This window comes from Stenella coeruleoalba (genome assembly GCF_951394435.1).
Source record: "Stenella coeruleoalba genome assembly, chromosome: 10".
Classification (NCBI taxonomy): Eukaryota; Metazoa; Chordata; class Mammalia; order Artiodactyla; family Delphinidae; genus Stenella; species Stenella coeruleoalba.
Window position 1 is genome coordinate 97,536,219 of NC_137156.1, and position 14,169 is coordinate 97,550,387.

Genomic DNA, 14,169 nt, shown 5'->3' on the forward strand with positions numbered 1-14,169 from the left:
GAAAGATCTCCTTGGTGATGCAAAGACTGAAGATGATTAGTAGCGCTGCCAGTGCTTCCTGACAGTGGACATGTCAGCATGAAGAACTTGCTTTGAGAGAAAAATAGTATTAATAAAAGTGATGTTTGGTGTAAATCTCTTCACCCTAGATAGCAAAAGGTGTGAATAGAATGGAACAAGTCTTAAGAGAAAGCAGAGCTTTTCTTTGGAGCTGTTGTAGTTGGGCAATTAGTACTTTTCTTAAAATGCTTTAAAGATGCTAAGCCTACTAAAATACTCTGGGATTTGGGTTTAGAACATTTTATTTTCAGGCTTTATAGCAGTTCCTGTTTTCCACTGTAGCAGGTGGAAAGCTACCCTGGCCTAAGGGAAAGGCAGAGAGCATAATCAGATCGTGAGGTTACATTTCATTGCCTCTGCAGCTTTGTTATTTAGTTGCTCAGGTTCTTCACCTCAACTTTAAAAAATGAAGCATTATTACACTTTGTAAAATAGTGTTTGCCCCATGACAAGGTGAAATCTCACAAGACCTACAGAAAAGTTTACTATCTGCTTTAAAAATTACAATATGCATCTGTTATTCAGATTAATAGAACTAAATAGACATTTCTATTTGTAAACAGCAGGGATTACACTGGTAGATGAAGTATGGGACCAACAAGCCATATTTAAATAAATTTTTCTTTCAGTACACAAAGGTGGTGATGCCTTTCAAAGTCAAACATAAACCTGTCAAAGTATTTTTGTTGGCTTCTCTAAAGGACTAGAGAACAAACTGATGTATCTTTGAATTAAAAACTTTGTGTAAGTTCTTTTATTTTCTCAGTCACTATTCATATTTAATTGCTTTTGCAGTAGCAAAGTCCTTCCCAAGACAGTGGAAAATGAAATAACCTAAACATCAAGTCCTTGTAAAAACAGTGCTTCTGTGCAACAGAGTTGGGGTTTTATGTGGCATTCTGTATTCAGTTTACTTTGGAGTTTCTGGCTGCATTCAGCTTAGATTTTCAGTGTCATGTCAGTAACATACTAACTTTTGATGTCTCATTTAGAATAAAAGGACACAGTACTTCTTTCCTTTGAAAGAATAGAGTTCACATTAGCAGCAGAGCCAACAGTCCTTGTATGGTTTCTCTCTGATATACCTCACCCTTGAGAATGAATTGGAAGTAAGACATTTATAAGGGTCTTATATCCTAGACTGGAGTTTTTAAGGTCATCAGAATGCAGTTTCACTATTATGGGTTCAACATAGAACAAACAGCCTTTCACCTCTCACAAAAGAAACCATTTAAACCTCTAAGTGTTGGTCAGCAGTCCATAGGACTGGAAAAGTACAAGGACCATGTTTTCTCTACTGTTCATCAACTGCCTGACACATTACCTATCAGCATGGACGTTTAATATCTGTTGAACAAATGGGTATTTTTGCATATTGGCTGTTTTTACGTGTATCAAATTTGTGCTCAATATATCATAGCTTTAGTGCTATTAAATACCATCATAAAAACATGAACAGATGTGATTTAAGATGATATAAGTATGTAGCGAACATTGTAATAGTTTGCCATCTTCCTCTCTAGTATTGTTTTGTAATCTGGTGACAGGAACAGGAAATGCGCTACATGAGGATTCAGAAAAGCTGAGATTGAATTATATATGACACTGCCACCTACTAGTTCTGTGACCTTGGTTTTCAACTTTTGAAACAGACCTGTACCATGGGGATGTAAAAAGATGGGGAAGGTAATCTTAGTAATCTGAAAACAGAATGACTTGAGTTATAGAGCAGACATTCAATGCATTTTAGAGAGGAAAAAAAACAACAGACATTGAGACAGATTTTATAAATTTAATGAAATTAAAGGAAGATGGTTATCTCCCAGAGACAATATACTACTTGGCTAGAGAGGGAAACATTTGTTTAAACATTTCTTTTAAAATGGTAATAAGACTTTCAGAAAATTTTAGATTCTGACATGTCACATTGCAGACATGGCTCATGTTTCCACTGCAAGGACCAAAAGGTAAGCTGAAGACTGAAAAAAGGAAGTATTTTAAAAGGTCTGTAAAGTGCCTGAAGTATACTCATGCCCACAAGTGCTTAATATTAATTACTGAGCTAGGCATAGGAAAAGTAGAACATCCTTATTCTAAGCATAGCCTTTTCCAAGTTCAGATGAGGTGTTATGTGGGAATATGATGAAAGTTTGAAACTTCTAGGACAAAAAAAATCAAATTATTGTACCTTGGTTACATTTTTTTTTTTTAAGTTCAGGAGAAACACCATATATAGGTCTCTCCTGTGCCAAATTTTAAAAAGTGCACAATGTGAAAATATTCATCATTGTTTACAAGAAGCCTGCTCTGTCACCCTCATACTTTTGCCCCAAGGCTAACACGTATGCCAATCAGTTGTGAGGTAGTAGCTGTTCAGTGATATATTCCATGATGAAAGCAGTTTTCACTGCAAAGGAGAATGGTGTTTTAGTTTTTCTCACGCCCAAATTCTGAATTTCCAACTGCCTACTATTGTTATCCCTTCTCCTGTAAGTCCTACTTAAACTCAACAGGAACCTATCTTTCTCCACTAAAACCTGCTCCCTGTCTTAGCGTGCCCATCCTCCCAGTAATCCACACTTAGTGCTGGGAGTCATTTTTAGCTACATCCAGCTACTCAACAGGCATGAGTGTTTGTTTACAATATACACTGTGCTACAGCAGCTTTCTCAAACTTCTTGGCTCAGGACCCCTTCACATTCTTAAAAACTGAGGGCTCCAAGTAGCTTTGTTTACCAATATTTTACCATAATTAGAAAAACAGAAAAAAAGTAAAATACAGTAAAAATATTAACACTTTCACGGAAGTAACTATTTTCAACAAAGAATGGCACATTACAAAGCATGTAATCTCATACAATAACCTATCCTTTAAGATACTTCAGTAGGTTTTTCTCATAGTTTTTTGTAGTTGATTCTCCCTATGTGTCAGACAACTCTGTGAAATATTCATCACCTTATTTGATAACAGAATGTATTCATGTTTATGCTTAGGTGCAAGGAAAACTACAAGATTTTATAATAACTGCATAATACTGAGGTTTGCTGGGGTTTTGGAGGTATAACCTGAAGAGTGAATTTCTAAAGACACAGATATTCATACCCTAAACCTACGACCTTAGGAAATTGTGAAAAATTCAAGAATATACAGCACCATTCAATTAACATTAGTGATGATGTCATCCAACACATATCATGTAGCCTCTATGTACTTGTGAGAATGAGTTGAAAAGGTAAGTTACGTCTTAGTACAGTAAGCCCCCTACATAACGAACAAGTTCAGTTCCAAGAGGGCATTCTTAAGTGCAATTTGTTCATAAGTCCAACAAAGTTAGCCTAGGTACCCAATCGGCTATGTAGTACTGTACTAATAATAGGTTTATATAAAAATAAATACAAAAAATAAAATATTTTTAATCTTACAGTACAGTACCTTAAAAAGTACAGTAGTACAGTACAACAGCTGGCATACAAGGGCTGGCATCGAGTGAACAGGCAAGAGTTACTGACTGGAGGAGGGAGAGGAGGTAGAAGATGGTAGAACTCAGGGATGGTCAGCAACAGGAGACAAAAGGCAAGCTGCAGTTTCACTCACACCTGACACTGATGGCACAGGTTCTGGTTCCTTGCTGGATTCAATTCTATCTACCCTCTTGAAAAAACAACCCAATGATGTCTGGGTAGTAGCTCTTTTTTTCTCGTTGTAGATGACACGGTTGCACTGGATTGCATCCCGAACGGCTGCTGCAACCTTCATGTACTGTTCTACATTCGGATCCTGCACCTCAAAAACTAACAGTGCCTCCTCGAATAAAGAAAATCCCCTTGCCATTTCCTGTGTCGTGAATCTCTTCGGTTACTTCCTCCTCTTGTCTCTCTTCGTCCTTTCTCTGGGCCTCCAATTCCATCAGGTCTTCGTTAGTAAGCTCCTCGTGTTGCACAGCAAGGAGTTCAATGAAGTCGTCCTCTTGCAGATCTAGCTCCAGCTTCTCTCTGAGGGTCACTAAGTTGCTAAAAACCTCTTTGGACTCCTTATCCCGGGCAGCTACCATATCTGCACTCGCTGCCTTGCCACTTACTTCTACATTGTGAAGGTTGGCTCTAGCCTTGAACTGATGAAACCAGCCATAGCTGGCATTAAAAGATGCACCCTCTGGTTCTTCACCATGTTTCTTCTTCAAGTCTTCATAAAGCCTTTTAGCTTTTCTTGCATCAGCATTAAGCTGAGGGGGACTCGATGCTGATGCTGATCCTGCATCCACACACTGAGAAGTTTCCCCATCTCCATCACTTTTCCCGCTTCTTCAACATTATTGTCGCCATCATTGGCACAGCAGACTTCACATGTTCCATGATCTTGTCCTTGTTCTTTAGAATCATGCTGATGGTTGAACGATTCATGTTATAAGAATGAACAACGTCTACCATCTTTTCGCCTCGCTCCACCCTCTCAATTATTTTCACTTTTGTTTCCATCGTTATCACTTGGGGCTTCTTAGCAGTACCAGCTACAGCGCTTCTGGACATGCTGGGCTTGAAATAAAGATACTATACTACTGTATACAGTAAAGTACAAAAAAGCACAACCACTTGTAGAGGCTGCAGGCATGTGACAATGTACGCCAGACACGTGAACTAACTTACACGACTGGACGTGAAAACACATGTTCGCATCTTTGAAAGTTCGCAACTTGAAGGTTAGTATGTAGGGGACTTACTGTGTTATGAAAACAGTTTTGACCTTGAAGACTTCTGTATGCTTACACAACAGGGATATAGCCATAAACAAGCAATGTCATGCCCTCAAGGAGCAACCTAAAAAAATAGGGAAAAAACCCCAATTACTAATTACAACTGCGAGAAATGCTATGACAGCATTCAGGTGGGTACCCAATACAGTGGAGTTAAGGCATCAAGGAAGGCTTCCTTAAGAAGTGATGTGTCGAGACCATTTTCAGTGACCATTTGGTCAGTCTGACTCTTTTAACTTCCTTTCCATTTTGACTGCCATCACTGTATACCAGACCTAATCACTTCCTGTTTGGACTACTGTAAAAGAATCTCCTAAGCGGTCTCTCTGCCTTCAACCCTACAACCCATCCTGCATCTGTAGCCAGATTAAATTTCCTAAAAGACTGTTTCCATCAGAGAAACACAGTACCCTAAATTGGTAAGGAATACTGACTAAGCAAGTCAGATCAGTCTCAATCCCTGGCCCTTAATTAGTTGCTATGTCTATAGGAAAGTTGTTCAACCTCACAGCTTCAGTTTCCTACTCTGTAAGATGAGGTTTCATGTATTAGAACCACACTAAATACAATGGCAGAGTCTGGCATACTATCTGGTACACAACTGGCACTCAATGAATATTATTAGTTCATTTCTTCTAACCTGTGTTTCCATTAGCTTTGCCTATAGTATGCACTAGTAAGTTACCACTACTTATTATACTAAAAAGTCTGGGATGAGATTTTAACCAAAGGTCAGTAAAAAGAAGAAAGTCTGTAAAGAGTGTTGACTGAATTGACTAAAATCCATATACTAGAGGTGGGGTTCATTAGCTGGTAACATAACCAATTCTATAAATGTGATCTGAAAATGTGTTACTGTTGTCAGCAGGAAGAGCCAATCGTAAACATGTTTTTTAAAAACCCAAAAAACTAGAACACAAAGGGTGACTAAGTACCAGTACAAAGCAAAGGTCCAGGAAAAAAGCTAGAAAGTAGAATTATTAAGTGTAACCATGACTTCCAGATATAATCAGAGAGGCAGAAAATAATCTCTCTAGTCACCAGGAAGGTATACATCATGATACCAGGAATAAGTCATCAAGTTCAACACTGGCCTAGATAAAATAAACCTAAATATTTTATGCCATTCTATTAACAGTTCTCTAATAACCCAGTTTCTCACCCACTCCATCAAGAATCCATGAGGAGTCATGGATAAGAAGCAAAGTCTTCTGGAGAAATACATCCTCCAATAAAGTTGTATGCTACTATGTAACTAAATCAAGAATTCTCAGCCTGCAAAGTAAAGTACCAGACTTCTGGATATGTGACCTAACAATGTGCTCTAAAATTAAGATGGGCTTAAAACAAACTAGTCTTACACTTGTGATGTTGATCCCTATCATATTCTGGATTAACAGTTGCAAACCATAATTATACCAAACCTCTTCCGTGCATAAAAAATGAGAGAAACATTATGTAGTTCAAATTTTTTAAATCTTAAAAAAAAAAGATTATAAAATCCCTTACAAAGCCTTCAACTCTCTCATGCAAGTACAAGTTTTCACTCTATTTAATTTCTGTCCTAGGAGTATAAGAAATAATATGGCTCTACTTCAGAAGGAGGTAAGTAGCTGCTTTGTTTAAAAAATTGTAATAAAGCCTAAGGAAGTCAAGCATAGGAAGAGGATGAGTGCAAGGGTTTGCACAGGAAACCCAAGGAAGAGCTGAATGGCAGACAAATGTATTCAGAGACCATGAGGCATCAGATTCCTTTATGAATAGAATATCAGGTGACTTGGGTTAAGTATGATCCTAAAGTTTCTCCATAAAAGGAGCATTGCTTCTGTGGATTTAAACTATTACTTGAAAACAAACTTCACATATAAATCAATAAAATCAACATTTATTGAGTATCCAGTTCTGTGTTCAGGCACCAGGGAATCAAGAACAAATCTGTATCATTGAGGAATGCATTTAGTGGGACAACAGACAAAAGAGGGAACTTTCTTGGTAAAAAAGTAAAAAAAAAAAGATTACTTGGAATAGTTTAACATTCCTTTTAAAACAAAGCAGTCTGACCTGTATGTTTCCCAAACTATTAAATATAACTTTTTTTTTTTGCCTTTCAAAATGTTTCCCCATTTATTCAGTTTTTCTGGAGGAAAAAATTACAAAGTAGAGAGGACATAGTTTCCCTGAAGTTGTAATCATTTTTGTAAGATAGGCATACTGTAGCCCCTCGGGTCTCTATTTGTAGTGTGCTTTCTGGGCCACCAACATCAGAAGCATATAAAAGACACAGAATTCTAGTGACCCCCACCAGTCTTAACTGAATTCAGAATCTCTGAGTGTGGGACTGGGAATCTGCATTAAATAGCAAGCCAATTATGTGCACTTCTCATATTTTAAGGAGAAATCTTAAGAAATTTTAAGTTAAAAAACTTGTTTTTTAAATATAAAAAATTTGAAATTTACAAGATGCTATCTATATTAGCATACAAACCAAAAAGCATTTTGGTGTTAAAACATATCTATTAATTTATACTTCATCAGAATGAAAACTTACTTTGTGATGATTTCCTGTAACTTAAGATATGATACTTAGGGCCTCCTCTGATGGAAGTTTTTCCAAAATTGAAAACTTTGTAGAACTGAAATTCAGGGCTAGTTTCACTAACATCAGATATAGTCCTATTCCTCATTAAACTTCTGTCACCGTTATGATTTAATGAAATCCCACTTTCCTAAAATCCATTATGCCTTCTTGAAACTCAAACGAATCAACAGTTGCTTTCTCAACACACCATTGTCCAAGGCAGGTTTATCTTTAGTAATGGTTTGCTGGATTCAGCTGTCAGCTAAAGTATACAAATAAGTTTTAAAACAAACCAACCGGGCTTCCCTGGTGGCTGCAGTGGTTGGGAGTCTGCCTGCCGATGCAGGGGACACGGGTTTGTGCCCCGGTCCGGGTAGATCCCACATGCCGCGGAGCGGCTGGGCCCGTGAACCATGGCCGCTGAGCCTGCGCGTCTGGAGCCTGTGCTCCGCAACGGGAGGGGCCACAGCAGTGAGAGGCCAGAGTACCGCAAAAAAAGAAAACAAAAAACCAACCAACCAACCAACCAACCAACTTGGTGGGGGGGGCGGGGCGCACACCTAAATGGGCCAGAAAGGTTCAACTTTTATTTCCTTACTGCTCAGTATGAAGACAAAATTATCAATGTCCATATTAAGTATTCTGCAATCTACAACACAACTTTGTGGCTATGGCCACACCTCCACAGTGGCAATTTAAGCTTAAATTACATAAAATTAAAAACTGACTTCCTTAGTCATAATAGCCACATTTCCAGGGCTCAAAAGTAATGTGTGATTAGTGGCCACCATATTGGACAGCACAACTATGGGGTATTTCCATCACTGCACAAGGTTCTCGTGGGCAGTGCTAATCTAGAGCATTAGCAAGTGCACAAAGAAGTGTTTGAGAGGCCAATCTATCAAACCTTATAAAGACATTCTTTCATTTAGGGTTGGCTAGCCATCAAGGAATATACTAGGAGCTTAGGTACAAGACTCAACAAGAGCCTGTGCCCTCAAGAAGCTCCGAATAGTTAAGAGAATTTAAACAAGCAACAACAACAACCTGAGAAGTGCTATGATTCAACCTGCTTTGGGACCAAGAGAAAGCAATACTTACTTTTTTGTAGGCGAGTCTGGCTTAAAGGACGGCAGATCACAGAAGGCAAGATGATATTTGAGTCTTAACAGTTTTTACTGGAAGGGTAAGGATTATCAAGGGTAACATTCCAGGAGGAACCACCCTACAAGGAGGTCTGATAATCTCACTATGATTTGGGTAAACAGCAGTCAATTCAGTGTGACTTGAGAAGTAGTGTTTGTGTGTATATGCAGAAAACTGTGGCAAAGGAAAAAGCTGTTAAGGTGAGATCAGTCCATTGAGGGACCTTGTATATCACATTTGCAACGATGGAATTCATCCTGTCAGTAGTTAGGGAGCCAATAATGGAGTTGGATCAGTTATTTTCATGCTCTATCTTTATGTTAGGACAACTGTCCTGGACACACAAAAGTTGTAACAGCAGATACCGGAGATGGAGACACTAGTTCAGAGACTACTAACATTATGGCAACTGAGCTCAGTTACTGATGAGAACAGCACTGGAGATGGACTGAAAGGTATTCAAAGGACATAAAAGAGAGATGTTGCTGAACCTCACACCCAATTCTCAGGAAAGCAGTAGCCAAAATCATGTGGACTGAGAAGAGGGTCAGGAATAGAATCCCACATGAGGGAAAAGGACAAAATGAAAATTAAGGTGAAGATTCAAGAATATCCGTAAAGGAGAAATAAACGCATTGCTGGGCAAGAGTGAGGCCTATGCTCAAGTTGGGTAGCCTGTGTGGTTTCATGACTTACCGGGCTACCAAAACAGGAGACAAGAAAGCCAATGGTATGTCTGGGACTAAATGAGCAAGTAAAACAAATAGAAAATGGGCTGAAAGCATGAGTGAGAGTTGCTAAAATGCCTGACCCTGGGGATGCAAGGGTGGGGGACTAAAATTTTAAGATTTAAATCTAAGATGCTCTATTTTGGTGGTGTAGCAAGGGCTTCAAATGGGTAAAGTTTAAAACTCAGGAGATCATGCCTTTCATCTACCTCCCTTAATCTCCAGGAAAAATGCGAAAAAAGATCTTAAGAACTAATAACACGCAGTCTCGCTGCATAAAATCAGCCCCAGGTGTTGCCTGGACTCCATTTCCCCCCTCCACCCCTATTATAATTACTTTGTGACACAAACTCAAGTCTGTGGGTAGAGAAACTGGGCTCGTCCTCATAATCTTACACCTGCTCAGTTTCCTGCAGGACAACGCCCAGGAATCAGGTTAAGCGTGGGCAAAAGAATCCCGCCCACAATCGAGAAGGAGCGACTCGACATGGAGGCGATGACGAGATCGCGGGGGAGGGAGGGATTTTTCTAGGCCCAGGGCGGTCCTTAGGAGACAGGAGGCAGCCGAGAACTCCCATAAAGGTATTGCGGCACTCCCCTCCCCCTGCCGAGCAGGGTGCGGCCTTCTCTCCGCCCCCTCCTCTGCAGCTCCTTCTGGATTGCAGCTCGCGCCGATTTTTGGAGACCATGCGCCTCCCACCCACAAACCACCAGGACGGACGCCCGCTCCTTCCTCCACCCCCACGGGTCCAGGAGCACGTCGGGCTAGTCTCGTCCTTCAGGCGGCGGACGCCCAGGGCGGAGCCGCAGTCGCCGCCACCCAGAAGCCTCGGCCCTGCAGCCCGCCCCCGCCTCCAGCGCGCGCTTCCTGCCACGTTGCGCAGGGGCGCGGGGCCAGACACTGCGGCGCTGGGCCTCGGGGAGGGCCGTACCAACGACCGCCTCCCCGCCGACCCGCGCAGTGGTTTCGCTCATTTGGGACCCGAGCCAATAACAAGGGGCCGTTGCCGGGGCTTCAGCAGCCAATCAGATGCCGAAGCCAAGCAGGCGGCGGGTAAACCGACTCCCCCGAAGGAAGGGGAGGGTGGCAGGACGTCCGCACGGAGCCACTTTCACTGACCCTCTCCTCCCCACCGCGGGAGGCCGACCGCGCCCGCCAGTCCAGTTCGCTCCCCACCCCACCTACCTACCCGCCCCAGGGGGCAATGCGAGAGTCTCTAGGCGGCTGCGCACTCCCGAGGCTGTAACTGACAGGCGCTTTGCTCCAACCAAAACACGCCATTTGTGTTTTCACACACGGCGGGAGGAGCGGCAACCAATCAGTGACAGCAGAATAGCCGGAAGCGCCCCTCCCTCTGAGGGAGCAATGGCTCCGTCCGGATTCGAGCCTTTTCCGCTCCCTTCTCCCTCCCCCTCCGGTTGCCACAGGGCAGGCCACACTCCCGCCTGCCTCTAACCACCTCTTTCCCTTGCAGCGTAACAAACGCTATGCTCCCGACTTCCCGCGGGGGAAGATGACCCCCAGCTACCGGCCAGACGGCCTCAGCCACCCACCCTCCCCCCCGCCAAACCGCCAGGCCTCCCCCCCTCCCCACCAGAGTTCCGCTCCCCTACCTAGCCGAGGCTCTCTGAGGAGCGGGAGTCCAGAGCACAGCCTCTTCTCTAGGCGGCCCCGGCGGCTTCCGCTGATTGGCGGCGAGTTGGCCAATGAGTGCGGGGCGGTGGGCGGAGGGGCCAATGGCGGTGCGGGAGGGGGCGTGTCCCGGGTGCCCCTGGCGCCGGCGCTGGGAATCCCCGTGCGGTCAGTGGCGTTTCCGCTCGGGCAGCGGGCTGAGTGAGCTGCTGCCGCTGCCGCCGCCGCCGCCGCCGCCGCCGCCGCCGCCGCCGCCGCCGGGGGAGGGGCGGCCGCCGCCCGCCTGCGCTCAGAGACTCACGCAGCCCCAGTCCCGCCAGTTCGCCAACACTGTAGTGCCGGCCCCCCTTCCTTTCCTGGCCCTTCCCCCTCCCCGGCTTCGGCTCGCTCCGCCTTTCTGCCCCCCACCCCCACCTCACGGGCACGGGCCATTCCCGGCCAGGAAACGCCGTGGCGCCGCGTTGGGCCTAACTCGAGTCCTGCTGCCTCCCGGGAGTGCCGTGCGCCGCAGCCCGGGCCCAGGCCTGGGACAAGGTAAGGGTCCGACAGAAAAGCGAGACCTACCCTCACGACCGGGCCCCGGGGGAGGGAAGGGTCACCTCCTCCGTCTCCCCGCGCTCGCTCTCGGGACGTGGGCCTGGCCCTCCCCAGGCCCTCAGCAAGGAGGATGCTGCCCCTTCTCATCCCGCTCGCCGCCCCCCACACATCGTTGCACCCCTCTTGCCCAGGCAGAGAGGCCCCGTCGGTAATCTCGTCGACCCCGCTACCCTTTTCACGTCTTTCCTGGGTCAGGACATTTCCCCTCCCCCCACGCCTCTTCATCCCTTTTCCTGGGAACTGCCTACTCCACGTTTACCTTTTACTTGAGGGTAGGCCTCTCGCTGGTCTCCCCTCAAAATACACAGGCACACTTCTTCCCCCTCCCCAAGCCTCACCCCCACCCCCGTTCGCGCGGCCTTGTGACAACTCTGATCCCTCTGGGGGCCTCGATCTCCATCTCCCCCTCCCCCCCCAGAATGTTTCTGGACGCCTTCCCTTTCGGCCAGGGTCCCCATCGCAGATGATTGCTTCGTTCCCCACACTAAAGACGTTACCTTCGCCACCCCCAGCTCGCATTCTTGGGCTCTCGGTGGCGTTTGCCCCAGTATCTCTGAGATGGCCCTACTGAATTTGTAGGGTTCTCGCTTGGAGTGGAGCCAGATTGTGTCGTTTTGCCTGCCTTGGGCGTGGAGAGCGATCATTTGCGAACGTCTTTAAAGGCAGAAAAATGTAGCCTTTATGAATTCCCTTTCCGTCTGTGCGGAAGCCAGGGATGCGAAGTGAATGGTGGTGAGGAAGAGCCCTGGTTTTAAGTAGGTGAATCGCGTGAGAGGGAAAGTTTAACTGTCGGGAAAGCCCCTTCTCTGCTAATTTATTCTACAGAGTTCTTTTGCTTGTCTCACTTCTTAGGAATAACTGGTCTTTCCCGTGTATACTGGTGCTGGAGCCAGCTCTGCTGGTCTGGGTCAGGGGTTGCGTGTATGACCTGCATTTTCTGCTTTCTCATGTTACTCGTGCAGTGTGTTCACCACTAACTCATTTCTTGCCCAGACCTCTGGGTTCCGTTGGGCTTTGTCTGTAGTTAGTTCATTTTTCCAGTTTTCCCCGTTCTTGTAGTACTGGAAAAATCCCTAGGTCCTCTGCTAATTTCCCTTAGCACTTGATTAAACGAGTTGCATTTAAATAACAGATATGTAACCAAGGTCATATTAACATTTTTTTGTTGGGCAGTTACATAGCTATACTTTGATTAGGGAGGATTCAGCTGAGTTGAGTGTTTGAGCTTTTCAGGAGAATGTGTACCCCCTATTTGGGAAAATTTCTTGGTGATTAGTTTTATATCATTAATGTTTTTACGTCACTTTGAGAGAAAAATTATAAATGGTAATTTTAGGTGTATGGAATCTGAGGTAGTATTAAAGCAGAGAATATTCACATTATCAGAGGTTTCTGGGCCTCTTGGAGGACAGAGGTAATTTTTTTATTGGTTTCTACCAGTTTTCTCAGGAGGATCATTAGTTTTCTTCTGTAGCCAAAAATTCTGGCCCATTATGGGATTAGAATCTTTAAGGTTTACTCAGCATGTCATTATATATAGAAAAATGAATTATGTCCTTTGGTAGGACGTAACACAAGCCGCTGTCTTTAACTGCAGATTTAAATTTGACTGTAAAGAGAGTGTTTGGCAAATTGGCCTTTTAGAGACTAAAGCTTAATCTGCACTCCTAAATTGCTGGCTTATTAAATATATATTTGGAATTTGGTAAATGTTGATTTTTCTAATAAAAGGACTTAGTTCAAACTAAAAGGGTGACTTTAGGATTGTTTCTTTCTAAAGGCATAATTCCAGCCCTCCTGGCATGGAACACTGGTCCTCCCCCCACCCCACTCCACCCCCCCCCCAAAAAAGAGTGTGTAAGGAGTGGGGGTGGGGTAAGGAGAAGGTTGTTCCTTTGGGTTGGATCACCGGGGTGGGTATACAAGGCGGCAGCAGCTGCTGGCTCTGGAGCTCTGGTTGCTACGTGAGAAGCTTGAGTAGTGCTGGCTGCTGTCTCCAGGGAAGGACAGCAGTGCAGCGTCCATTAATGCTGTTGGCTGCAGGGAGCTGCACTTAAGCGATGGCTGCTTTAGGACTAAGAAGAAACCTTGCTTTCCTGGGAATTTTCACTGCTGAGCTGGTTTGCATTTTATTGGTGGGGACATGAGAACTAGCAATTCGTAACCTTCTACCCATTTATGGATATCACCATCTGGAAACTGGATCATAGTTAAAGACTTTTCTTTTTTGTTCGGTTTTTGGTTTTTTGGCACATTTTGGGTTTTGCCTGGGGTTTTTGCTTGGATAGGACTGGAAGTTCCATTTGAGTTTTAATTTTTCAATACATTTACAACCAAAGTAATAAGAATTTAAGGATCTCCCTGAGAACGAGAATGGGGAAAATATCGGTTCATTTTTCTGCAACTGACAGGTTTTCCTCCATCTCTTTAATCATTAAATCAATTTTAATACTTTATTTGTATGTCTCCTTACTTCTGGTTAGACCATATTTACCTTATTGAACAGGTGTTTTGCTAAACATTTTACTAAATTCGGAATCTTAAACTTTAAAAAGAACTGTCCTTTTAGGAATTATTTCTATATATATAACTATTAGAAGTATTTTCTTTTTTTCTGTATTTGTAATAGACTTCTCCAGATTAGATTTTTTTTCTTTAGAATTTGACCTATGATAT

General features: G+C 43.7%; 2 protein-coding genes across 16 annotated transcripts in view; both read left to right on the forward strand.

Moving 5' to 3' along the window:
- THUMPD3 (THUMP domain 3 tRNA guanosine methyltransferase) overlaps window positions 1–10,791 on the forward strand; it is a 35,347-nt gene extending 24,556 nt beyond the window's left edge. The window contains 1 exon segment of the mRNA XM_079933846.1: window positions 2–10,791. Coding sequence (XP_079789972.1) covers window positions 2–40 — 39 coding nt within the window. The 3' untranslated portion in view covers window positions 41–10,791.
- A 134-nt stretch (window positions 10,792–10,925) lies between these two features.
- The window catches only part of SETD5 (SET domain containing 5), an 82,406-nt gene continuing 79,162 nt past the window's right edge, over window positions 10,926–14,169 (forward strand). For 5 of the 15 annotated variants that reach the window (XM_079933830.1, XM_079933829.1, XM_079933837.1 and 2 more), the window contains exon 1: window positions 10,928–11,430. The gene's annotated coding sequence lies outside the window, so the exon portion shown is untranslated. Of the gene's footprint in view, window positions 11,431–12,052; window positions 12,249–14,169 lie in introns of those variants that run through there. The other 10 variants (XM_079933831.1, XM_079933844.1, XM_079933834.1 and 7 more) reach the window with 7 other exon arrangements.